This window comes from Apodemus sylvaticus, chromosome 13 (assembly GCF_947179515.1).
Source record: "Apodemus sylvaticus chromosome 13, mApoSyl1.1, whole genome shotgun sequence".
Classification (NCBI taxonomy): Eukaryota; Metazoa; Chordata; class Mammalia; order Rodentia; family Muridae; genus Apodemus; species Apodemus sylvaticus.
The window spans coordinates 19,035,650-19,062,693 of record NC_067484.1 but is presented as its reverse complement, the minus strand read 5'-3'; the positions used below and the strand labels follow the sequence as shown (position 1 = coordinate 19,062,693).

Here is a 27,044-nt window from a genome sequence, read left to right as displayed (position 1 = left end):
GGCAAATTTCTGAGTTCGAGGCCAGCCTGGTCTACAGAGTAAGTTCCAGGACAGCCAGGGGTATACAGAGAAACCCTGTCTTGAAAAACCAAAATAAATAAATAAATAAATAAATAAATAAATAAATAAACTTGCACGTAGCAGTGCTGGATAATAGGAGGTATTTACCATAGGTAATGTATGTTATTAATTTGACTAACAAATGTCTGGTCATCACAAACATAATGAAGACCCTGCTCAAGGGAACTACATGGAGTTACCTTGTTGGGTTAGATGAGGCAGAGGATCATAGAACAGCTTCCGTTAGCAGTGCTATAAACACTTCCATCGTCCCTAGTAACTTGGTGTAAAGCATTTGTCATCTAGGGGTCACAGAGTGGGGGTTGAGTACCTAATTTGCCTGTGCTGACATAGCTTTCAGAACAAAGACTCTTTTAAAACACAAATGTTATTTTAACAAAAATTTAGTATTTCTTCTTGAAACCAAAGTTTTTGGATTCTAGATTCACGGAGGAAAGCCCTCCCTGGGGACCAGTGAGTTCCTGGCCATATCTTGAGTGTTCAGGGCCTGCTGTGTGAGTGCCCAGATTAAGTGACAAGCAGAGTCTTTAGCAGGGGAACACAGCCGAGTCACAGTCCTTAGACTGTGCGCCTCTCTGTTCTGTACTGTTGTGAGGTGGGATATTTATATAGCACATCCAGCTTCTGGGTGCTGTGAGGACTAAATGACTGGGAAACCCCACAGTGGAGGCTTAGCCCTCAAGACAAGCTGCTGTCGGCAGTAACTTATGGCTTTTATTGACAGTACCTGTATTTTCTTTTGCAGACAGAAACAATAATGGATGCCGCCCACAAACAAAAGAGCTCACAGTTCAAGAAAGCCATGGATGTGAGTCATGTCTGCTGCTGCTATCATTGTAGTAGTGACTTCATCTGAGATTCTGTGCTGGGCATGAGTGTGTTCCTACTCAAGGGATGTTCCAACTATGTCATCTCTCAGTGCTTGCTGCTGCTGTCATTGCAATAGTGACATCATCTGAGATTCTGTGCTGGGCATGAGTGTGTCCCTACTCAAGCGATGTGCCTATTAAGTCATCTGTTGGTGCAGTGTTAAGGAAAACACTTGGCTCTCTTCCTGTTAGGCCTCAGGAAACTTGAAGATGGGAGAGCCGGTGTAACAGTGCTTTGTTTCCCGATAGCTGGTGCAGAACTCTCTCCTCCTGCATGGCATGGCTGCTGCCTTCTAAGTTGGAGTTGCTGTGGCTACCAATATCCCTGGCAAGAGTGGGCCCAACAACATCCCCTCCTGAAGGAGAGAGAGGTTCACAGGGCAGAAATGAATGGCCACAGTGTGGTCACAAAGCCATGCTTTCAACGAAGGCACATGGACAGATACAGCTCTGGGGAGGGGCAGACATTTTTTCTGTGGTATAGATACCCGTTTGTTGTCCCTGCTTTTGTAGGTGACCCTTCACCCTTGTTGCTATAAATATCTGCAGTCAAACTCACTAGTTCACCAAGCTAGAGTTGACTGGAATCTTCTCTTTGTCTGTTGTTGGTGCCTGATTGGGTGTGAGTGGATGTTTGTCTAGCTCTGCTGGAGAAGTTAACATGACACCTGAAAAAAATTAAAACAACTCCTCTTAAATATTTTAGGCTATGATACAAAATCATGTGACACACATCTATACACACAAATGTACACACACAAACAAATATTCACAGATACACAGGCACACACACATACATACAAAGACACACATACATAGGTACACACACCTCCTCTCTCCCTTCCTCTCCTCCCACATATGTACATAGATACATGCATACATACAGACACATACACATCCAGCTTTTCTCCATAAATCCTGAAAAAGGTGTGTGTGTGTGTGTGTGTGTGCCCGTGCAGTACACCTGTGGAAGTCGGAGGATAACTGTCGGTAGTTGGCTCTGACCTTCCACAGTGTGGCTCTCAGGGATCTGACAGAGGCTGTCAAGCTCGCTCGTGTGAGCATTCAGCTCTTTTGTAATTCCTTTTTCTCTTTGTTTCTTGTGGTGAAACACACATGACACGAGACGTTTTCCCGTGCGTGACACAATTGTATTCTTCCTTGTCGTGGAGTCTGTAATGCTGTCCCATTTTGCGCTTTCTGATTGCCTGACGGCTCGTGGGATTGTACTTTCACAGTTCTTCTCCTCCAGTGTTACCGTCCTTCTCCTTCTTGGTTCCCATTGTTCCCAGGAAGATCTGTGTCACTCAAGTTGCTTTTTCCTTGAGATAAGATGTCATTGCTGTCATTGTTTGAGACATTTTCTTTGTCTTTAGCTTTTAGTAATTCAGTCATATGCCTTGGGTGCCTTTAGGATTTTCTAGTTTGGAGTTCGGTTACCATTAATCTGTAGGTGTTTAAAAAGTTGGACTCTCCCCAGTTTCCTTCTCAACTATATTTTTAGCCCGTCTTCTGTTCTAGGATTCCAAGTCCTTGAGTTTCGGCTTGCTTCTCTTTGTACAAAAGGTCCCAGGGGCTCTGTTAAAGTCTGTCTTCAGAGATGGTTACCTCAGTGATTGCCAGTGTGATTGGATTAAACCAAGGGTATTAAGGGCATTTACCTTGGAGTCTTTCTATGAAGGTCTTTCCCTAGAGGTTGAATTAAGGATGAGCATCCTGCCCTGAATATGGGCCACGTTCGTCCTACAGCCTGGGCTGAGTCAATAATGGGAAAGAGGGAAAGCCTATCAAACAGGGCCGCTTCCCTTGCCCTGCTGCTGGTCCAGTGCACCGAGCTGTGAGGAGCGCCAGATTCAGATGCCCTGCACTCCATCGTCCCTTCCCTGCCATGATGGGCTGTGACCTAAAGAACCCCTTCCTCCCACCAGCTGCCTTTTGGTCACCACCATGAGAAAATACTAAATACGCTCGCACTGGGTGGTGTTCGTTCCTTGCTGTCTGTTCAGCCCTTGTCTCCTCTTCTTCATGGGTCTGTTTCTGTGTTTCTAAGCTACTTTCCAGTTCTGAGATTTCCTCTTGGGCCCTTTTTATTATTATCTTCTATTTCTTTGCTTAGTGTTTCTGTAGCTTTGCCATGCTGTTTTACTTCAGGTTGTTTGGGTGTGTAGTTGTAGAATTACCTTTGCAGTCAGGTAATTCTAACATCTATTGGAATCTGTTGGTTGCTTTTGTCCATTCAGCTTGATATTTTTTTTTCTAATTCTTGGTTTGGGTGCTATTCAACTAATTTGGTATATTTACGATATCATAAAAAAGCTTTGGGTTATTTAAGTCGAGTTTAGTTGGTTTCCTGTGATAGAGCTCCAGCACGGGGTGAGCCAAGTGCCTTATTACTGTTATCTGCGGATAAGAGTTCAACTTCCCCTCTGGCCATGCGCGAAGCTCTGACTTCTCACTGCCCCCAGCCCAGGAGGGGAAGGGCCTGATTACTATCAAGTAGGTCAAGCAGGGGTGAAGGCTCAGGTTCCCCAGTGCTGGCCACTGCTTCTTTCTGGAAGAAGAGACACTTCCATTCCTGATGGTCCCCCAGTAGGGGAGCTAGTGCCACACACATAGCCTGGTAAACAGATGACCTTGAACTCCTAACCAAGGTGGCCTCTCCCGGGCACCTACTTTTTAAAAGGGAGGTTTTTTTTTCCCCCAATTTTTTTTTTTTGGTCTTAAATATGACCACAAAATCCCAACAATATTATGCTAAGAATCTAAGACTTTACCTCCAGGAATCATCCAGAAACCAGAAGAACAAAGGCGTGAACCTGTTCATTAGCTGTAATAATAAGAACTAGAAAGATTTAGTGACCGACCATGGGAGAAGGGTTATATATAGTAGGTAGTTTTTAAAATACAGTTAGAGCTATGCCTGGTGGCTCATGCCTTAAATCCCAGCACTTGGGAGGCAGAGGCAGGTGGATCTTTAAGACTCAGGTCAGCCTGGTCTACACAACAAGTTCCAGGGTAGCCAAGGCTACAGAGAGTCCATCTCTCAAAACAAGAGCAGTAACAACCAATAATAAGGGCCAGCCAGATGGCTCAGCAGTTAAGAGCAGCCATGTTCTTGCAGAGGGCTTGTGTTCAGTTCCTGCGGCTCATAACTGCCTGTAACTCAGCACCAGGCTGTTTGGTGCCCTCTTCTGACTTCCATGAGCACTGCACTTGAGGCCACTGTGCTCCCAGGAGCCCCATACAGACACACAGAGTTAAAAATAGCTGGTGTTGGAGAGGATGTGGAGAAAGAGGAACACTCCTCCACTGCTGGTGGGGTTGCAAATAGGTACAACCACTCTGGAAAGCAGTCTGGCGGTTCCTCCGAAAACTGGGCACCTCACTTCCAGAAGATCCTGCTATACCACTCCTGGGCATATACCCAGGGGATTCCCCACCATGTAATAAGGATACATGCTCTACTATGTTCATAGCAGCCCTATTTATAATTGCCAGATGCTGGAAAGAACCCAGGTATCCCTCAACAGAAGAGTGGATGCAAAAAATGTGGTATATCTACACAAAGGAGTACTATTCAGCCATTAGAAACAATGAATTCATGAAATTCTTAGGCAAATGGATGGAGCTAGAGAACATCATACTAAGTGAGGTAACCCAGACTCAAAAGGTGAATCATGGTATGCACTCACTAATAAGTGGATATTAACCTAGAAAACTGGAATACCCAAAACATAATCCATACGTCAAATGAGGTACAAGAAGAATGGAGGAGTGGCCCCTTGTTCTGAAAAGACTCAGTGAAGCAGTATAGAGCAAAATCAGAACAGGGAAGTGGGAAGGGTTGGGTGGGAAAACAGGGGGAGGGAAGGGGACTGATGGGACTTTCGGGGAGTGGGGGTCCAGAAAAGGGGAAATCATTTGAAATGTAAATAAATATATCAATAAATTAAAAAAATAGATTTAAAACAGATAGATTTATAAAAATATACAATTATGAAGAATATGTTACAACATGGAAAAAGTTACTTAACATACCTTATTAAACAATAAAAGAGAAAAATGAGTTATCTCATAACATTAAAATTTAAGACACCTTTAAGTGAAAATGATATACTTTAGACATATTCCAATATTTATTTCCTGCACATGTAGGGGGTCAAGAACAACCAACAAGAATAGGTTCTCTCATTCCACATGTGGGTCAGGGATTGAACTCGGGTTGTCAAGTACTTACGAGATGGGCCATCTTGTGACCCTACTTTTGTGAAATGGGGGTGGGGGTAGGGCTGGGGATGTGTTTGTAACTTGTATACCATACAGATGCTCAATGCTTCTTTTTTCCTTCTTTTTAAAAAGATTTACTTATTTATTTTATGTATGTGAGTACACTGTATTCTCTCTTTAGACACACTAGAAGAGAGCATCAGATCTCATTACAGATGGTTGTGATCCACCCTGTGGGTGCTGGGAATTGAACTCAGGACCTCTAGAAGAGCAGCCAGTGTTCTTACCCACTGAGCCATCTCTCCAGACTCCCTGTTTAGTGTTTCTAATGCATGCTGCACTTTTACAATCAGTTAAAAGGGGCTCAGGCTATAGTTCAGTTGCAGGCTACATGAGCACCAGGTTCAGTCCCTAGTACTGAAATGTCAATGAAAACCCTCAACATTCCTCGTAGATTGCAAAATATAAATGTTTGAAAGCCTTCATACATTATTTATAAGTTTAAAAGATGTGATTATCATAATTTTGTTGCATGAAATAACGAGATAAATATTTTATATCTGTTTGAAAATAAACAAAATAGCCGGGCAGTGGTGGCACACGTCTTTAATCCCAGTACTTGGGAGGCAGAGGCAGGCGGATTTCTGAGTTCTAGGCCAGCCTGGTCTACAGAGTGAGTTCTAGGACAGCCAGGGCTATACAGAGAAACCCTGTCTTGAAAAATCAAAAAAAGAAAAAAAGAGAAAGAAAGAATATAAACAAAATAAAACATATTCAATAGCTCAATAGGTAAAAGACATGGAATAGAAAATGTGCCACTTTAGTAATGACAGAAGACAAAAATAAGTTGTGAATAAGATGATAGACTAAAGTCTTAATTGGGGTTATTCTTGCTGTGGTGAAATACCATGACCAAAGCTTGCTGAAGACGAAAGGGTTTATTTGGCTTACTCTTCCCTATCACTGCTCATTACTGAAGGAAGTCAGGTCAGGAGCTCAAACAGTGCCAGGGCTGGCACCACTCACAGTGCCCCCCCCCCATTAATCACTAACCAAGAACATGCCTTACAGCTGGATCTTATGGAGGCATTTCCTCAGGTGAAGTTCCCTCCTCTTAGATGACTACAGCCTGTGTCAAGCTGGCATAAGACTAGCCAGCACCACCAGCATCTTCATGTGAGCACGAAGAAAGATAAAGCATGCTGCCTGTTCTTGGCATTGGGGGGGGGGGCGGGAACACAGACTTTCAAATTATTTCTGGGAGAATTAAATGCTGCAGACATTTTAGAGAAAGTCTGACATGCATACCGTTCAACACTGATTATTTTATACTTCTTTTCATTTCACTAAACACATTATTGTGCACATAGCATGGTATAGATGTGGAGATCAGAGGAAAGTTTTGGGGAGTTAGTTCTGTCTTTCCACAGTGTGGGTTCCAGGAATCAAGCTGCAGTTGTTTGGCTTGCAGCAAGTGCCTTTCCCTACCGAGGCATCTTACCAGCTCAGCTATATACACCTCTCAGCAGTTAATCACATTTCTATGAATTGATCCAGTATAAAGAAATTTATATTACTCAAAAGAAAATATATTATGTCTAAAGAAAGGGAAACTAGTCATACAGATCTTTCACTTGTTTCACACCAAGATACTTTATACTGTTTGTGGCTATTGTGAAGGGGGTCATTTTCCTAACTTCTTTCTCAGCTTCTTTATCCTTTGAGTATAGGAAGGCCACTGATTTGCTTGAGTTGATTTTATAACCTGCCACTTTGCTGAAGTTGTTTATCAGCTGTAGGAGCTCTCTAGTGGAGTTTTTTGGGTCACTTAGGTAGACTATCATATCATCTGCAAATAGTGATAGTTTGACTTCTTCCTTTCCAATTTGTATCCCTTTGACCTCTGTATGTTGTCTAATTGCCTGAGCTAGTACCTCAAGTACAATATTGAAAAGATAAGGAGAGAGGGGGCAGCCCTGTCTAGTCCCTGATTTTAGTGGGATTGCCTCAAGTTTCTCTCCATTTAGTTTGCTGTTGGCTACCGGTTTGCTGTATATTGCTTTTACTATGTTTAGGTATGGACCTTGAATTCTTGTTCTTTCCAAGACTTTAAGCATGAAAGGATGCTGAATTTTATCAAATGTTTTTTCAGCATACAATGAAATGACCGTGTGGTTTTTTTTCTTTCAGTTTGTTTATGTAGTGGATTGCATTGATAGATTTCTGTATATTGAACCATCCCTGCATCCCTGGGATAAAGCCTACTTGATCATGGTGGATGATCGTTTTTATGTGTTTTTGGATTTGGTTGGCAAGAATTTCATTGAGTATTTTTGCATCGATGCTCATAAGGGAAATTGGTCTGAAGTTCTCTTTCTTTATTGGATCTTTGTGTGGTTTTGGTATCAGAGTAATTATAGCTTCGTAGAAGGAGTTGGGTAGTGTTCCTTCCATTTCTATTTTGTGGAATAGTTTGAAGAGTATTGGTGTTAGGTCTTCTTTGAAGGTCTGATAGAATTCTGCACTGAAATCATCTGGTCCTGTGCCTTTTTTGGTTGGAAGACTTTCTTCTTCTTCTTCTTTTTTTTTCATTGAACGTTGTGATATATGAACTTAAAATATGTAGGGGTATAGCTACAGGTTATAACTTCAACTTCTTTAGTTATTAAATTCTTTTTTTAAATTTATTCTCTATATTCTTTGTTTACATTCTAAAAGCTTTCCCTTTTCCCAGTCCCCCTCCCATATGTCCCAAAAGTCCTCTTCTCTCCATCCATTCTCCTGTCTTTCCCCCTCCCTTTTCTCTGTCCTGGTACTCCCCTACAATGCTGGATCAAGCCTTTCCAGGATTAGGGCCCTCTTCTTCCTTCTTCCTGGGAATCATTTGATATGCTAATTGTATCTTCAGTATTCAGAGCTTCAGGGCTAATTAATACCCACTTATCAATGATTGCATTCCATGTGTATTCTTCTGTGATTGCGTTACCTCGCTTAGGATAATATTTTCCAGTTCCATCCATTTGCCTAAAAAATTCATGAATTCATTGTTTTTAATTGCTGAATAGTACTCCATTGTGTATATATACCACATTTTCTGTATCCATTCCTCCATTGAGGGATATCTGGGTTCTTTCCAGCTTCTGACTATTATAAATAAGGCTGCTACGAACATAGTGAAGCATGTGTCCTTATTGCATGCTGGGAAATCCTCTGGGTATATGCCCAGGAGAGGTATAGCAGGGTCCCCCGGAAGTGTCATGTCCAGTTTTCTTAGGAACTGCCAGACTGATTTCCAGAGTGGTTGGACCATCTTACAATCCCACCAGCAGTGAAGGAATGTTCCTCTTTCTCCACATCCTTGCCAACACCTGCTGTCTCCTGAGTTTTTAACCTTAGCCATTGTGACTGGTGTGAGTTGAAATCTCAGGGTTGTTTTGATTTGCATTTCCCTAATGGCTAATGATGTTGAGCATTTCTTATGGTGCTTCTCGGCCATCTGAATTTCTTCAGGTGAAAATTCTTTGTTTAGGTCTGTACCCCATTTTTAATAGGGTTATTTGGTTCCCTGGGGTTTAACTTCTTGAGTTCTTTGTATATATTGGATATTAGCCCTCTATCGGATGTAGGGTTGGTAAAGATCTTTTCCCAATTTGTTGGTTGCTGTTTTGTCCTTTTGACAGTGTCCTTTGCCTTACAGAAACTTTGTAATTTTATGAGATCCCATTTGTCAATTCTTGATCTTAGAGCATAAGCTATTGGTGTTCTGTTCAGGAACTTTCCCCCTGTGCCTATGCCCTCAAGGGTTTTCCCAAGTTTCTTTTCTATTAGTTTTAGTATGTCTGGTTTTATGTGGAGGGTTGGAAGACTTTCTATGACCCCTTCTATTTCTTTAGGGGTTATGGGATCTATTTGGTCCTGATTTAATTTTGGTATTTGGTATCTGTCTAGGAAATTGTCCATTTCCTCCAGATTCTCCAGTTGTGTTGAGTATAGGCTTTTGTAGTAGGATCTGATGATTTTTTTGAATTTCCTCAGTTTCTGTTGTTATATCCCCCTTTTCATTTTTACTTTTGTTAATTTGGATACTTTCTCTTTGCCCTTTGGTCAGTCTGGCTAAGGGTTTATCTATCTTGTTGATTTTCTCAAAGAAACAGCTCCTGGATTTGTTGATTCATTGTATGGTTCTCTTTGTTTCTACTTGATTGATTTCAGCCCTGAGTTTGATGGTTTCCAGTGAGGTAACCCAGTCTCAAAAGATGAATCATGGTATGCATTCACTAATAAGTGGATATTAGCTTAGAAAATTGGAATACCCCCAAAATAATCCACAAATCAAATGATGTACAAGAAGAACAGAAGAGTGGCCTGGTTCTGGAAAGACTCAGTGTAGCAGTATAGGGCAAAACCAGAACAGGGAAGTGGGAATGGGTGGATGGGAGAACAGGGGGAGGGAAGAGGGCTTATGGGACTTTCGGGGAGTGGGGGGCCAGAAAAGGGGAAATCATTTGAAATGTAAATAAAAAATATATCGAATAAAAATATTCATGAAGAGTATCTTCAAAGACAAAAAAGGAGGTGTGGTCTTATTGAAGTAGGCGTGGCCTTGTTGGATGAAGGATGTCGCTGTGGGGTTGAGCTTTGATTTCTTCTATGCTCAAACTACACATCAAGATGTAGAACTCTCAGCTCCTCCAGCATCATGTCTAACTGCACACTGCCATGCTTCCTGCCATGATGATAATGGACTAAATCTCTGAAACTGTAATCCAGCCCCATTTAAATGTCTTCCTTTATTTGTTTTTTGTTTTTTTTTTCCTTTATAAAGAGTTGCTATGGTCTGGTATTTCTTCACAGAAATAGAACCTTCATTAAGATATCAACATATTACTAAGTGATGGAATGAAAAAAAAAAAAGAAAGGGAAACTAATTAAATTTTATGTATAGAAATAACATACACAATATGCTTAAAAACATTTTAGTGCATAGTATATTTTGTTGCTGTATTCATATATAAAATGAGTTAAATATGTATATGTTTAAGGCCATTGAAAGTGTCATAAACTGGGTAGAGTGGCTCAGGCCTTTAATCCTAACACTTAAAGAGTTTAATCCTAACACTTGAAGAGTTAGGATTAAAGAGGCAGGAGGACCTCTGTCTGTTTGAGGCCAGCCTGGTCTATATAGAAAGACCAGTCTCATAAAAACTAACCAGTCATTAACCAACCAAGAAACAAAACAAACAAAACCTAAAACTGTATGTGTAATCCCAGCTACTCAGGAGTCAGAGGCAGTAGGGTCATGAGTTTGAGACCAGCCTGGGTTACACAAGCACGTTCAAAGGCAGCCTGAACTTTGTAGTGAGACCACGCCTTAGAAAACCAAGGGCTTAGATGTAGCCAGAGCAAGGGCTTAGATGGGAGGCAGAGGCAGGCAGATTTCTGAGTTTGAGGCCAGCCTAGTCTATAGAGTGAGTTCCAGGACAGCCAGGACTACACAGAGAAACCCTGTCTTGAAAAAACAAAAACAAAAACAAAAACAAAAACAAAAGAAACTTAACTATGAGAACTGTAGGGAAGTGTGTGTAACTGTGACACAGACTATCTCTCCCCAAAAGCCAACACTCTTTGGGGATTATCGACTATTGAATCTTATTGGTTTTGTGGGTTTAATTTCACATGCCAATGTGTAATAGTTATAAAGGTACAGTTTATATTTTATCTTTTTTCATATGCCTTTGAAAATAAATATATATTATATGTATAGAATAAGAATCTTTCCTTCATAGGCAGGGAATCAAAGGCACAGAGACGCTAAGTAATTTATTTAAAAATACCCATAGATAATGTGGAGGCTGGGATTTGAACTTCTGCACTCTAGTTCTTGCAATTGATCTTTGTTTCACAAGCAACTGCAGAGGAAGTAAACTAAGAAATGACTTGAATTTTTGATTGGGAGCTTAACCTCTAGTGGCTGAGCCATGTCTCCAGCCAAGACAGGACATCTTTATTCTTAGTTAAGTTTAATTGTCATATTTATTTATTTGCCAGTTGTTTGATTCATACCTTTATTAGAGTTTATGAAGTGATTCCATAATCCTGGTTTTCAAACCAGCATAAGATAGGCCGTTGGCTACTTTAAATTCTATAGAACAGAAGTCTTTAAAAAGAAACATGGGAGGGGGGGGTCTGGAAAGATGGCTCGGTGGTTAAGAGCACTGGCTACTCTTCCAGAGGTCCTGAGTTCAATTCCCAGCAACCACATGGTGGCTCACCACCACCACCATGGGATCTGATGCCCTCTTCTGGTATGTCGGAAGAGAATGACAGTGCACAATAAATAAATAAATCCTAAAAAGAAAAAATAAACATGGGACCAGGCGTGGTGGTGCATGCCTTTAATCACAGCACTTGGGAGGCAGAGGCAAGCAGATCTCTGTGAGTTTGAGGCTAGCCTGTACTATAAGGTGAGTCCAGGACAGCCAGAGCTCTGTTACACAGAGAAACCCTGTCTCCAAACAAACAAAACAAAACAAACTTGAATATACTAAAGTGAATGAATGACAGCATTGGTGTGTCTCCCACTGTACTGGCTGTGATTGGAGACTTTAGGATACTGATGCCTGTTTAGAATGAGAGGGAGTTGGTTCCTGTGACTGTGATAGCACTTAGACTCTAAGGATTATGGAAGTTACGTAAATGGTGGGTTACACATCTTAGATGTTAGGGTTGGATATGATCGTACTGTATAATTGTATGACTATTTCAAGAATAAAGAGAAATTACACATTTCAAATCCCATTTCTTCGTCTTTAGAGCTCACGTGCTTCATGCCAATGGCAGGTACTATTTCCTTTGGTTAGGGGTGGCGTGGGGTCACTCTTTGAATAGGTTGGAAAAGGTGTGAACCAGGGAGACTGCTCAGAGAGCACTGATAACGGAAACCTTTCCTCTGAGAGTCTGATGTCTATCAGAGACTCCAGCGCCAAACAGAGCTCGGTTGGTGGGCGTGGACCTGGCCTGGAGGTCCGGGCCAGTTGATTTTTATACTTTATGTCCTGCTCACCTGTTCCCATCCTCTGTTTACACAAAGGCCAAGAAGAATTATGAGCAGAAGTGCCGGGACAAGGATGAGGCGGAGCAGGCTGTCCACCGCAGCGCCAATGTGGCCAACCAACGGCAACAAGAAAAGGTATGCGGCACAGCCTACAACCCGAAGAGTCAGAGATTCCTTCCGTCAGCTTAAAGGGTGGGGAGGGATGTGCATCCATGACATTCTAGTTCTCAGAAGGGCGAGGGAGGAAAGGCGTGAGGTTAGTGCCAAACTGAGCTGTACAGTGAAACCCATCCCACAAAACAAAAATAAAACTAACCAAAAAGCTTAAATTATTTAAAAAAAAATACGTATATTCCAAGTCTCTGAGAAATAGCTCTTTGGCTCTAGTCTTCAGAACCAGAAATGCCCTAGTTAACATTTTGAGGTTGGGGAAAGTACCCCAGAAACTTACTATTAGGAAACAGTGGTTGGAATAGGAGGCTTGATTTTTTTTATTTTTATTTTTTTAAAGATTTATTTATTTATTTATTTATTTATATGAGTACACTGTAGCTGTCTTTAGACACATCTGAAGAGGGCATCAGATCTCATTACAGATGGTTGTGAGCCACCATGTAGTTGCTGGGAACTGAACTCAGGACCCCTGGAAGAACAGTCAGTGCTCTTAACTATTGAGCCATCTCTCCTGTCCTGATTTTTTTTCAAGTGTCTTCAAAATTCAGCTCCTTTATTCTTTGTTGACAGCATGCCTCTTGCCGGCAGGAATTATACATTTAATAATATAACTGGAATAATAATATCAATAAATTAAACAATAAATTTAATAATATGGCTGTAGCACACGCCTGTAATCCCAGCATTTGGGAGGCAGAGGCAAGCAGATTTCTGAGTTCGAGGCCAGCCTGGTCTACAGAGTGAGTTCTAGGACAGCCACGGCTATACAGAGAAACCCTGTCTCAAAACAAACAAACAAACAAACAAACAAACAAATATGGCTGTAGTAATGGCTAAATAGTTAAGAGATCTTACTGCTCTTGCAGAGGATCTGAGTTCCGTTTCCAGAACCAACATGGCAACACACAACCTTCTATAATTTCAGTCCCCGGGTGTATGATGCCCTCTTCTGGCCTCTGCAGGAGCCAGGCAAGAACCTAGTACATAGACATACATATAAGTGAAACACTTACACACTCACACACACACACACACAAATAAAATAAAATTTAAAAATATATTTAATAACATTTAATTTGAATATAGTATTATCCACTGAGGGCAGGAGACATGTGTCTCTAGGAAGACATAGGATATCTGTTTTCTGATGAGGAGACTAAAGAATAAAGATGAAAGATTTGCTTCTAAGTGGAAAGTATATAGAATGTAGACCAGACCTTATCTCTCCTTTGTTGTTGCTTTTACATGTGTGTGTTTGTGGAAGTGGGACCAACTTTCCTAATCTTTTCCTGGTTTTGGTCCTCACAGCTTTTTGTGAAACTGGCCACTTCAAAGACTGCAGTAGAGGATTCAGGTGAGAGGGGACCTGCCCTGATGGGTGGGGAATGTTGGTTGGGGGCTGTTTACATTACTCTGAATGTGAAGGATTAACAGGCCCAGAAAGGAACAAGTGTACAAGCCTGTGTAACAAGCTTGTCTAGTTCGGCACCGGAAAGGAACAGCTACAATGGAACAAGCTTGTCAAGTTCCTAAGTCTAGCTTCCTCCACAGGAGAGGAACAACTACAATGTAACAAGCCTGTCAAGTTCCTAAGTCTAGCTTCCTCCACTGGAAAGGAACAACTACAATGTAACAAGCCTGTCAAGTTCCTAAGTCTAGCTTCCTCCACAGGAGAGGAACAGCTACAATGTAACAAGCCTGTCAAGTTCCTAAGTCTAGCTTCCCCCCCCCCCCCTCCATTGCAGACAAAGCGTACATGCTGCACATCAACATGCTGGAGAAGGTTCGAGAAGACTGGCAGAGTGAGCACATTAAGGCCTGCGAGGTAGGCATCTGGGACTGGAAGCAGCTTGACATGGGGCACACCTTCCTTCTTGAACCAGAAAATCTGTTTATTTTAGCACATTGTGTTTTGTTCAGTCACTGAGCATGAAGGGGAGTTACAAATGGAGTATTTAAGTAAAGAACTGAAGGGACTGGAATAATTCTCTCTCATCTTCATCTTTTCTCCTCCTCCCCATCCTGATGTCACTGTCCAGCTCAGTCCAGAGGTTTAGTCTAATATTTGGTTAGCGGAGGCATGAGACAGCTGCGTCAGCTAATGGTGGCCTGAGCACTGTAATTACCCTGAGAGTCTTGCCTGTACTTGCTGGGTTCTAAGGAGAATACACAGGCCTCCATAATTTTCAAGAGGAAACAAAAGATGGGAGCTGGAAAGTTTCTCAACTTTCTGAAACCATTTTTTTAACAGTGTCCCAGCAGAATGAGCACTATCCAAGGGTGGAAGTATGGATTCTCAGCCCACTCCTTAAAGTAGAAACAGGAGCTGAGCTGCTCCCTGCCCTGTCCAGGTCTTATGCTGCCCCGCTGGCCCTTCTCTACACCCTTGACATCTCCTCCCCTTTGGGTCAAGAGCAAACTCTTTCTGTCCTTGTGCTTGTCTGTCTCCCCCCACCTTAGACTCCTGTGTGTGTGTATGTCTGTGTATATATGTGTGTGTGTGTCTTTGTGTGTCTCTCTGTGTATGTCTGTCTGTGTGTGCGTGTGTTTCTGTGTGTATATCTGTGTGTGTGTATGTCTCTGTGTGTGACTCTCTGTGTGTCTGTGTTTGTGTCTCTTTGTATGTGTATGTCTCTGTGTGTGACTCTCTGTGTGTAATTCTCTGTGTGTGTATGTCTGTGTGTGTGTCCTGGAAATCACACTTAGGACTTCACACCTGTACATAATTGATCACTGAGATATGTTCCCAGCCCCAGCCATAATTTTTCCTGTCTCAGCCTAAAGATTACTTCTTTCCCCCTGCTTTCTCCATTCTTGTGGATTCCAGAGATACCCTTGGTGTGAGGTCCAGTGGGCTTTTTTGATTTCTTTTTCCTTTGTTGCTGGTGATAGGGGTCATGCATGCCAGGTACTAATCCACCAAACCATACCCCCAAAGCAACTTTGGTGATTTTAAAAAATTTATCTATCTGGTTGATGAATCTTTTTTGATTTATCTGCACAGTTAGATGCTATGGGACTATTCTGTCCACACTAAATAAACACGTTTTTTCTGCTTTACTTTCTCTTTAACCCCACCCCTTGACATAGGTTAAGTTTGTTTAAGTCATAGCCAGTCTAAGTAGATGTTTTCTTTACATATGCCTGTACATGTAACTGTTTTTCTGTAGGTGTTCGAGGCTCAAGAATGTGAACGAATCAACTTCTTCAGGAATGCATTGTGGTTACATGTGAATCAGCTGTCACAACAATGTGTCACAAATGATGAGGTAAGTCATCTCAGAATGCTGTGCACTTCATGTTAGAATCAGCAGAGCAGAAGGAATCATCCTCTCCCCACTTCCTGCTTTCATTTGAGGTACAGAGAGATAGTGACTTAAACATTGCTATTGCCTGTGTGACGCCTGGTCCATTTTTACCACCGTGTCTCTAATTAAGAAGCTGAGAGTTAAAAAAATAAATAAATAAAAAGAAACTGAGAGTTAGGGATAGAGAGAAGATTAAAAAAACCCAAACACAGTTGGTGTGTGAAAGGCAGAAAATGTAAATCCCAAAGACACCTCCAGTGTGGAATGCTATCACTTAGCCCTGTAGCAAGCATCAGCAGACAGCCACACCCAGGCTGCTTCATCCGCTCCAGGATGAGGACTTGCTTCAGAATCATCGTGGTGCTTAGCCAGAATTAACCTGTGCACAGCCATAGTAACCGGGTCCTCAGCTAGCAAAGACATCAGATCAGGGTATCTTAGCCTTTGCTAAGAAACAGCCCCGCTCATTCGTATGAGACATTGACTTTAGAAGAAAGGTCAGATGTCCAGAAAAACTATAGAATCAAATGGAAGAATGTATCCTCAGGATAAGTAGTTGTGTTTGCATTTGTGTGTGGCATTGGGACTTGGTCATGGGAATTAAATCATGGGACTTGGCATAGAGTTTCTTAGTTTCAACGATACTTAAAAAAAAGTCTTGGGAATGTTTTTATTCTCAAAACAAAAGCTGCAGAAGAGTCGGCTGTTGACCAAAGTTCCTTTTTCATAGAGTGGCACCATAAGCGCCGACAATAAACTTCTGCTTAACACTTTATCTTGTTTTTATCAGATGTATGAACAAGTCCGTAAGAGTTTAGAAACTTGCAGCATTGAGAAGGACATCCAGTATTTTGTGAACCAGCGGAAAACTGGACAGACTCCCCCAGGTGACCCGGGAGGCATGGTGTGAGGGACAGTTACACAGCAGTGTTAGCCTTTCTTGTCCTGTGACACAGGAACTTTCATACAACTCAGCTTCTGCTGCTGTAACAGATATTGCATATAATCTCTCATCAGCCTATGAGAGAAAGGTTTATTTTGGCCAGTCCAAAATTTGGGGCTCCAGTCCAGTGGTTGGTGCCATTACTTTTGATGCTGTAGCAAGGCAGCTTACTATGGTAGAGGGGAGGAGCAGATTGTTCATTTTACAGCCAGGAAGTGAAAGAGGAAGAGACCAGGGCATGCCTCTAATGACCTCCCCTGGTGTGTTTATACTGGGTTATACTTCTTAAAGGTATATTGCCTTCCATTGCTGGTGAGCTGGGGACAAAATCTCTTACACACATGGGCTCTTGGGTACCATTTTAGATCTCCCTACCATTTTCCTTCTCTCCTTCTCCCTCTTCCTCTCCCATTTCTTTCCTTCTTTCCTTCTCTTTCTTTCTTTCTTTCTTTCTTTCTTTCTTTCTTTCTTTCTTTCTTTCTTTCTTTCTTTCTTTCTTTCTTTCTTCCTTCCTTCCTTCCTTCCTTCCTTCCTTCCTTCCTTCCTTTCTCTCTGTCTCTCTGTCTCTGTCTGTCTGTCTCTCTTTATTTGCTTCTTTCTTTCGAGACAGGGTCCCATATTCAAGGCTAGCCTTAACTTTGATGTGTAGCTGAGGATGACTTTGAAATCTAGATCTTTTTGCCGCCGTCTTCTGATGGACAGGCCCAGGGACAGGCACGTGCACCCCGGCCTGTCTTCCGTAGTGCTGGGTTATGAAGCCAGGGCTCTGTGCATCCTGGGCTCTACCAACTGCACAACAGCCCTGCCTTTGTGTGTTTCTGATATCTTTTGTCTTAAAAATTGTAGCGCCCATCATGTATGAGAATTTCTACTCTCCTCAGCGGAATGCTGCCCCACCAGGAAAGACTACAGGACCCAATCCAGCAAGGTAATAACTAGCTGCTTTACATGTGAAGAAAAAATAGTTTAATAAATGTCTATACTATTTATGATCTAAGATATTGCCATTTATTTTTAACTGACAAAATTTGTATATTTTAGCTAGTAAGGAAGCTTAGTTTTTTTGAAATAGCATTTTTAGAACAAATGTTGCATAGCTTTTATTAGTTATGATTTTGGGGGTACTATAGTGTACTTGAACATGGCCATTATTGCTTATTTATGAATTCTGTGCTTTCCTATAGCTGGTAGAAAATACTAATAAACAAGCTATTCCCCGTCCCCATAAGTCAGATTTAATCTACTTCTTTCCATAGAGCGTATGGATTAAGAAGGATTTCCACACTCCCACCTCTGTATGTATGTGTGTGTACATGTATTTGTATGTATGTACATGTATATATGTATATGTATTTATATGTGTGTATACATGTATGTATGGTATATGTATATGTGTGTATGTATGTATATATGTGTATACATGTATGTATATATGTATGTGTGTATATGTGTGAGTATGTGTGTGTATGTGTATGAGTATGTGTTTGTATATGTGAGTATATATATGTGTGTGCATGTGTATATGTGTATATGTGCATGTGTGTATGTGTGTGTATGTGTAAGTGTGTCCATGTGTGTGTATTTGAGGCAGGTTTTCACTCTAGCCTAGGCTGACCTTAAACTCACAGAGATTTTTCTACTCCAGCACTTGAATGAGCCATTACATGTAGCTTATGGGTTTTTTAAAATTTATTTTTATTTATGTGTATACATGGCTGTCTGTGTCATTGTATGCTGTATGTGAGTGTCCACAGAGGCTATAAGAGAGCATCAGATTCCCTTGAACTGGAGTTGTAGGCTATTGTGAGCTTCTGAACGTGGGTACTTGGAGCTGAACTTGGGTCTCCAGGAAAAGTATGAAGTACTCTTAATCACTGACCCATCTTCCCAACCCTGGCTAATATTTATAAATGACTGGAAAACATCAGATGGATGTCCTTTAATGATGTGAAAATGATATGAAATTCAAAATTCTGTATTCATACAGAAAGCTGTTGGATCTAGTGGACCATGCTTTCTATCTGGCTGTTTTCCACTAAGTCTGCATAGAGGTAGACCAGAGGCACCGTGGCCAGCAAAGCTAAGCCACTTCCACTGCATCTGCTGCATGGAACATGTGTTGCTCCTAATATAAAGGGCCTGCAGGGGAAAGAAACTAATATTTCATACAAAGCCAGTGGTGGGGTAGGGGGTAGCGGCTAGAGTTAGGATCTCATCTGTAGAGTTTTCCATCCAGTTTTAGGAAAAGCAGAAAGCCATTGGCAGAGAAGAGAGCATGCTGTTGGCAGAAAGGACCATTCAACATCGTGAACAGGAGTTAGCTAGCTTAACTCTCATTGTGAGGTAGAGCTGTTTCTCACTGTGTGTACAAAGATTTGGATATTTCGGGAGATCAGGAAATTTTCTTCCATCAACTGAGATGACAATCCTGCCAGCAGTTCTGCAGTCCTTACTACTGTGTGTCCTATGTGTCTGCCCTTTGGGTTTCTGCAGGTCAGAGCTTCAAATCATTTGCCTCATCTGAGCCTTCTTGCCTCTCTAGGATAGGAGCCAGCTGATTACAGTATGCTATATTTGTGGCATGAAGTAGAGAGCTATAAAAATAATTAGAACTCACCTAAAAGACTTTGATTTTCATCTCTTACAGGAGAGGACCTCTCCCAGTTCCCAAGCGTATACCAGGTATGCCACCAGGAAGAGACTCTTGTCATTTTTAGGTTGGGTGTTCTTTAAGATTGACTAGCTAGAGTATGAAAATAACAACCAGGCATGAGCTGGGCTATGGCTGGGCACACATTTAATCCACCAATCAAGAGGCAGAGGCAGGAAGATCTCTGTGAGTTCAAGGCCATCCTGGTCTACAGAGCAAGTTCTAGGACAGTCAGGGCTACACAGAGAAACCCTGTCTTGGAAAAAACAAACCAGGCATGTCAGATTTGTTGACACTGAGACCTGGCTCTGTCATAAGTTTTTGAGTTTGTGTTGGGCCACATTCATAGCTACCCCAAGCTGCATGTGGCCCATGGTGGCGGGTTAGACATGCCTGATAGGATTGAGTTCTTAAGAGATTGTATCTGTATCTGAATCTTACTATACGACTTTTCCTTTTGAGACAGGGTCTCATTGTGCTGCCTTTAATTCATTATACTGGTGCACATTGCCTAGAAGGAGTTGTTTGTGGGTCACATTCATCGCCCTTTTCCTCTGCTGTACCTCTGAGAGAACCACACATAGCAGCTGTATTTGTCCTGTTGCATTCCCTGGTCATATTTTGTCTTTTATCCTCACCAGCCCTTAGCATAGTATTCCATGCCTAGCAGGTATTCAACAATGAATCATTTCAGGCAAAAATGGGTTAAGTAGTTGTGTTCAAAGGGAATTGAAGGGAGGTTTCATTTATGCCAGTTTGGTATCTCAGTAAAAACTTAATGGCTGTTGAAAACTTTTGGGCCGGCAAGATGGCTCAGTGGGTGAAGGTACTTGCCCTCAAGGTTGGCAGGCTACATTCAATGCCCAGCACCCACGTGGTGGCAGGAGAGAACTGGCTCTCAACAGTTATCTTTTGACTTCCGTATGTGTGCTGAGCACATGAACATATACACAGATACACATGATAAATAAATACCAAAAAATTAAAAAGTAGTGGTTATTTGAGATAATTTATTTAAATGATACTTAAGTTGTTTTATTTCCTGTTGCCATATAATTACCAGTCACTAATGTAACTTCATTTTTGTTCTTTTTTTTTTTTTTTGATGATTACTGTGGATGCTAATCCTAATAGTAATGTCTGGAATGTTCTCGGGTTTGTAGTCATGACTACTAAGCATAAGTTTTGGTGTCCACACATTGTATTTTGATGTATTTAATCATTATAAGAAAGCAGTTAGCCGGGCGTGGTGGCACACGCCTGTAATCTCAGCACTTGGGAGGCAGAGGCAGGCGAATTTCTGAGTTCGAGGCCAGCCTAGTCTGCAGAGTGAGTTCCAGGACAGCCAGAGCTATACAGAGAAACCCTGTCTTGAAAAAACCAAATCCAAAAAAAACAAAAACAAAAACAAAACAAAACAAAAAAACAAAAAAAACCCCAAACAAACAAAAAAAAAAGAAAGCAGTTGCCTTGAAGTGGAATGCTTTTGGTTTGAAAGGAGGTAAAGCACTGGTTCTCAACCTTCCTAATGCTGAGACCCTTTAATATAGTTCCTCATATTGTGGTGACCTCTCAACCATAAAATTATTTTTGTTGCTACTTCATAACTGCAATGTTGCTATTATTATGAATTGTAATGTAAATATCTGATATGTGACCCTTGTGGGGTGATGACCACCCGTAGGTTGAGAACCACTGGGCTAAGGTCTTTAGGTCTTTTTTTTTTTTTTTTTCTCCTTCTCGCTCTGGCCCCACTTACTCTGGCCTAAAGATTTATTTATTTATTTATTTATTTATTTATTTATTTATTTATTATATGTAAGTATATTATTATACTGTAGCTGTCTCCAGATACACCACAGGAAGGCATCAGATCTCATTACTGATGGTTGCGAGCCACCATGTGGGTGCTGGGATTTGAACTCAGGACCTTCAGAAGAGCAGTCAGTGCTCTTATCTGCTGAGCCATCTCTTTTAGCAAGAAGAATGATTAGCTAAATTCTGCCCTGTGCCCTTCCCTTCGCAGATGATCCTGATTACTCTCTGGTTGAAGATTACAGTTTGCTGTATCAGTGACATCAGAGGTGGTAAGAGTCTTTGATCTTCCTGGAATCCTGTTGTACTCCCGGTGGTTTGCATTTCAGAAGCCTCCAGATCTGAGCACCTCCAAGAGGCCAGGTCTTGCGTCAGGCTTCCTTCAGGCTTGCCTGGAGAGCCTACAACTGCAGGCTGACTAGAAGCCTGTGGGAAGAGGACATTTCCCCTTCTCCGTTATTGCACAGTTCTCTAAATTTGCTTAGGATTTATACAGCTACATTTCAGCATTGCAACACACACACACACACACACACACACACACACACACACACACACACACACACGATCCTCAATCTTTTGATGTATTCCTTATTCCCTGAAGAGGAAAAGTCCATGCAAACTATGTAAATGGTATCAGTCTCCAAACCCAGAAGGGGACCAGAGGGGTGAGTGTGTACCAGGTCACAGGTTGTCATCTGAAGTAGTAAATCACAAGGATTCTTGGAGGATTCAATGTTGCTAGCCAGTCACAGCTGCAAAGGTGACCACACAGTGACAAGCTGGTCTCTGGGCACTCAGCCACAATGTGACAAATGCCTCAGAAGTCAAAAGCAACACTGGAGCAAACTCCTGGTACATTGTAATTCTGGCCCAGGCAGGCTAAGTCTGGCATGCAACTCTGTAGGGCTTACAGCATGGAAGGAAAAGCGGGGAGGGTCTATCCTCAAGAGAAATGTCATTTCTGGTTTGTCTTAGAGTTTCTTATTTGTCTATAACGAGACAAGTCTTACTTCTTTGGTGAACACTATATTGAAGGGTTGGGCTATTTGCATTTTTTTTTCTAATCTTGTGTCCTTCTGGGAGTCACAGGGAGAGGGGTGGATGCAGGAAGTCATGTCATAGCAGACCTGGAAAAGTGTCACTTGGGCTCTTCCTGGTGTCGATGACATTACTACCAGTTATGAAACAAAACAGGTTTTTGCAGCAATCTCTGGCAATTTGTTAAATCTTGTGTTCTACCCATCAGAAAGCCCTGGGAGATTAGTATGGCAAACCTCCCTTCAGGCCCTCAAACCACCTGCTTCCTGACTTATCCTGTTAGCCACACAGGATGGGAGCCAAGTTGTCTCAATTAAATAGAATAATTGTCTGGTATCAATTTGTATGAAACATAAGGCCTTAACTTGCTTCATGAATGTATTTAAGATGTGAGTAACTTTGCTATAAAAGATGTGGGAACTGAAGACAGAATTTTCCATTCTCTAGATAGGTATAAATATAAACAGTAGTCTTTACAACCTGTCATAATGTCTTCTTCATATGACTGTTTTTCTCAGGCCAAGCAGGGACATGGTAAGTGAGTCACCCGTCAGCAGGTCTCCTCTTTGGCCCATAGTGCAAATGACAGCCGTGGGGCCAAGCACTGCAGTCCCAAGAGTTTATTAGCTAAATTATTTATATATTTATATATTAAACATATATTTCTACATTATGTATTTATATAAAATGTATATCTTACTTCTTTGTTTCCTGCTCATATCTAGATAAAGCACATATGTTGCAAGCTTAAAACTAGCATTTGATATAGATCTCTAGTTCCCCTGGTTCCAGGAATCTGATGTGTGAACTCGAGATGCTAATGCCTCCGTATTTAATGAGCAGTCTCTCTTAAACTGTGTAATTTTGATGTCTGCACCAGGTCAGTGAATAGGGACTCAGCTTGTTTATATGATTGACTGGATTTCAGAGAATTTTAAAAGTCTCTCTCTCTCTCTCCCTCTCCCCTCTTCCCTCTCCCTCTCCCTCCCTCTATCCCTCCCTCTCCCTCACTCTCTCTCTCTCTCTCTATACGTGTGCAGTTGCCTGCAGAGTCCAGGAGAGTGTTGCATCTCCTGAAGCTGGAGTTACAGGCCACAGGGAGCTGCCTGAGATGGGTGTTGAGAACTGATTTTAGGTCTTATGGAGCAGTAGTGACAAGTTCTCTAATCCACTGGGTCATCTCGCCAGCCTCAGTTTCAGAGAATTTTAAAGAAAGGATCCTGGTTTAGTTGTAGCATTCAGTCCTGCAATGCATTACACTATTTATATGTTTGAAGGTACCTTAGGGGTTGAAATTTCACAGGAGAATTAGGTATTAGTAACTTGTTCAGTAGTTGTTGATCTATCTATCTATCTTTCTTTCTTTCCTTCTCTCTCTCTCTCTCTCTCTCTCTCTCTCTCTCTCTCTCTCTCTTTCTTTCTTTCTTTCTTTCTTTTTTCTCCCCGAGACAGGGTTTCTCTGTGTAGAGAACTGGAACTCACTCTGTAGACCAGGCTGGCCTCGAACTCAGAGATCTGCCTGCCTCTGCCTCCCAAGTGCTGGGATTAAAGGCGTGGGACACCATCGCCCGGCCTTAGGTGTTATTTCTATTTTTAATTCTAACATGCTTAATAAACACAGATTATCATATTTGAATTAAAAACATGTGCATCAAAATATCATCATACATGTTATTACATGAAGATATCCTGTGGTGACTGTGACTCTCTGCTCAGTGTTTTTTTTTTTTTTCTTGACCAAACAAACTCCTAAGTTGGTATGAATAGGTTATTCAAATGGAATGTCTTGTGCTATTTTCTTTCAGAAAAGAAAGCTTTCCTCAGCTACTGCTTCGATGACGAGAGACCATGAGAGCAGCAAAATCCATAACAAAATTGCATCAATCATGAAGACTTTGGTGTGAACCTTGTTGAAAAAAAATTTTTTTTGATATTTTAAATTTATAGTAGAAATTTGACTCAACCTAGCAGAGTAGAGTTCTGTAGAGTCCTTCCCCTTCCCCCCTACAGAGAGTTTACATACTGCCCCAGAAGGAAGAATTACTATTTCCTGGCTTGTTACTAGGGTTATGAGGGTTGTTTCCTGTCGGTGAAGCAAAGCCTCTCTGGATCCTGAGTGCTGGCTTGAGCAGGGCTGCGGAAGATGGTGCCAGTTCCAAAGACGCTTCCTGGGCTGTGGGAAGGAGGGCCATGGGAACAGGCACCCTCCCTCAGTGGTGTAATGTTTAAAGCTACCTTTGTGCCTAGCTGGAAGACTTAGAAGCATCTGATTGGACTTGCTCACTTCACAGGTGGGGAAACAAGACCCAGCAGGGTGAGATCAGTTTCCTTATCATTCTGTCAGCCAACGAGAGACAGAACCAGACCTAGAGCACGACCTTCTGGCACAGTACTGTTCCAGCCCTTGGTGTGGCTGCCATGCTCCTGCGGGCTGAATGGGGGAGTTCAGATGCTTGTGCAAGCCTGGTGACCTGTGCTCCATTCCTGGAGCCCACATAAAGGTGGAGGGAAACAATCTGTTCCATGTTGGCCTCTGGCCTCCACACATGTGCATGGCAGTGACTGACAGACATACAGACATACACACACACACCATACACACCACACACCACACAGACACACATACAGACACACAGACATACACAGACAGAAACATACAGACACACACACACACCATACACACACACCACACACCACACAGACACATACATACACACCACACACAGACACACAACCATACACACAGTGACACACACACCATATATGTAAAAACACAGACACACAGACACATACAGACATACACACAGACACACACACCACACACACACCCCACCCCTTCTCACAAACACACATTTAAAAAGGATATTTGGCTAACATTTTTTCAGCTAATGAAATGACTGGAATTTAAGTGTCAGAATTATTTTTATAAAAAATGCAATGTACTGAATAAACCACAGCAGAGAGAGTTTTTAATCTATGAGGCCCTAGATTGTAAAGTACACTCTTGTATCTAGGAACGTATAACGGGGTCTTCTGCCGACTAAGTTGTGACAGTCTGTAGATGGTCAATTCCATTTGATTTTGAGACAGGAAAGTTGAAAAAAAATTAGATTAAAAAGAAATATGTCATTTTAATGATTCCTCAAAAGGATTTAGGATTTTTAAAGCCCATATTCAATCTCAAATCTTTACAGTAAGTCTCCTTCTGCTGTGTTCTGGAACATTTAAAGAGGTATTATCACGGCCGGGAGATCATACACTGTGGGTATGACGTTTTACACCCAACAAAGTGAACACTGTAGTAGGACAAAGTCTGTAGCAAGGCTTCTTATTGGTATGTTGTAAATGTCTGTGCCACTGCAAAGGACAATCACATTTGTCTCCTCTGTGCAATAGCTTTCCCAGGACTTTGGACAAATTGATTAAAAATAAGATTGAAGCCCAGGCATGGGAGTGCCTGCCTGTGATCTCAGCATGCTGGAGGCTGAGACGGGAAGGCTGTGGTCTGAGACTGGCCTGGATGCATAGGGGAAGCAGACTCAACTCCTTCCCGACCCAAAGTTCATCTAGTTCCCCTTTCAATACCAGATGTGCCTGGCCATGGCAGTCGTGGCACGACAGGAAATTTGCACCAGCTGGGCATCCTTTTGAGAAACTCAGGTTTGCAAAGGTCCATTGACTTCCCCAAACTGGATAATCTCAGGAAATTGTCTATTGCACATAGAACATTTTGTTTTAAAGTATATTATTTATTGTTGGTCTTCAATGATTTATATTTTCTATCAATCAGCATAACTGATGTAAACGTGTTTCATGAGTATAAAATAATATTAATTTTATGGCTTTTTTCTGCTTGACATGAAGTAAAATAAAAATTTCTGATGGTTTGGGATTTAGTTTGTATTCTTGAGTGAAGCATACATCCCTTCTCAGCTGTATATACTTCCTTGTGAGTGTGTGTGTGTGTGTGTGTGGTGTGTGTAGTGTATAAGTGTGGTGTGTGGTATCGGTGTATGTGTGTGTTGTGTGTGTGTGTGTAGTGTATATGTGTGGTATCGGTGTATGTGTGTGTGTGTATGGTTTGTGGTGTGTGTGCATGTGTGTGTGTGCATGGTATGTGTAGTATATAAATGTGGTGTGTTGTGTCTGTGTATATGTGTGATATGTGGTATTGGTGTATGTGTGTGGTATGTGTATGTGTAGTGTATATGTGTGGTGTGTGTATGTGTGTGGTGTGTTTGTGTGGTTTATGGTTTGTGTGTATGTGTGTGGTGTGTTTGTGTGGTTTGTGATGTGTGATGTATATGTGTGTGTGTTTGGACTCCTGCCGCTGTGCATGTGTGGAGGTTAGAGGATTGATTACCTTGGGTGTTGCTTATTTTCTTCTGCCTTGACACAGAGGTCTTCTGATCCTAGCTGCCATGCATGGCAGGCAGGCTAGCTGGCTTTCGAGCTTTTGGGGATTTTCTTGGCTCTGCTTCCCACACTGTAGAAGCCTTGGGATTACAGATGTGCCTTACTACATCTGGCTTTCATGTGAGTTTTAGGGATCAGAACTCAGGTCCTCACACATGTAAGGGCAAGTACTTAATCCACTGAGTCACCTCCATAGTTTCTAACCTCTCCCCTCTTCTCTCACAGGTCTAAAGCACTTTCATAGCATCTAATCAAAGAAACAATATACCCTGATGTATTAAAATCTCATGAGAGTGGCAATTAGGGAAGTGTTTAAAAGAACGATAATGAAAATCCGAGAAACACTTGTCTAAGGTCATGTTAAATGGAATTTCATATGACATTTCAGGCACTCTGTAAACTGGACAGACGCTGCAGCCTAAAGGGCAAACCCATTCTTGGAGTCTATTCTGCTGTGGAGAAGTCC

General features: G+C 41.8%; 1 protein-coding gene across 2 annotated transcripts in view; it reads left to right on the top strand.

The window, feature by feature from the left end:
* The window catches only part of Pstpip2 (proline-serine-threonine phosphatase interacting protein 2), a 102,104-nt gene extending 77,170 nt beyond the window's left edge, over positions 1-24,934 (top strand). The window contains exons 6-15 of one of the 2 annotated variants that reach the window (XM_052155324.1): positions 827-889; positions 12,268-12,366; positions 13,714-13,759; positions 14,151-14,230; positions 15,576-15,674; positions 16,504-16,600; positions 17,503-17,584; positions 19,304-19,338; positions 21,333-21,393; positions 23,968-24,934. In XM_052155324.1, the coding sequence (XP_052011284.1) occupies positions 827-889; positions 12,268-12,366; positions 13,714-13,759; positions 14,151-14,230; positions 15,576-15,674; positions 16,504-16,600; positions 17,503-17,584; positions 19,304-19,338; positions 21,333-21,382 (651 nt within the window). In that variant the 3' untranslated portion in view covers positions 21,383-21,393; positions 23,968-24,934. The remainder of the gene's footprint in view (positions 1-826; positions 890-12,267; positions 12,367-13,713; positions 13,760-14,150; positions 14,231-15,575; positions 15,675-16,503; positions 16,601-17,502; positions 17,585-19,303; positions 19,339-21,332; positions 21,394-23,967) is intronic. The other variant, XM_052155325.1, reaches the window with a different exon arrangement.
* The last annotated feature ends 2,110 nt before the right edge of the window (positions 24,935-27,044 follow it).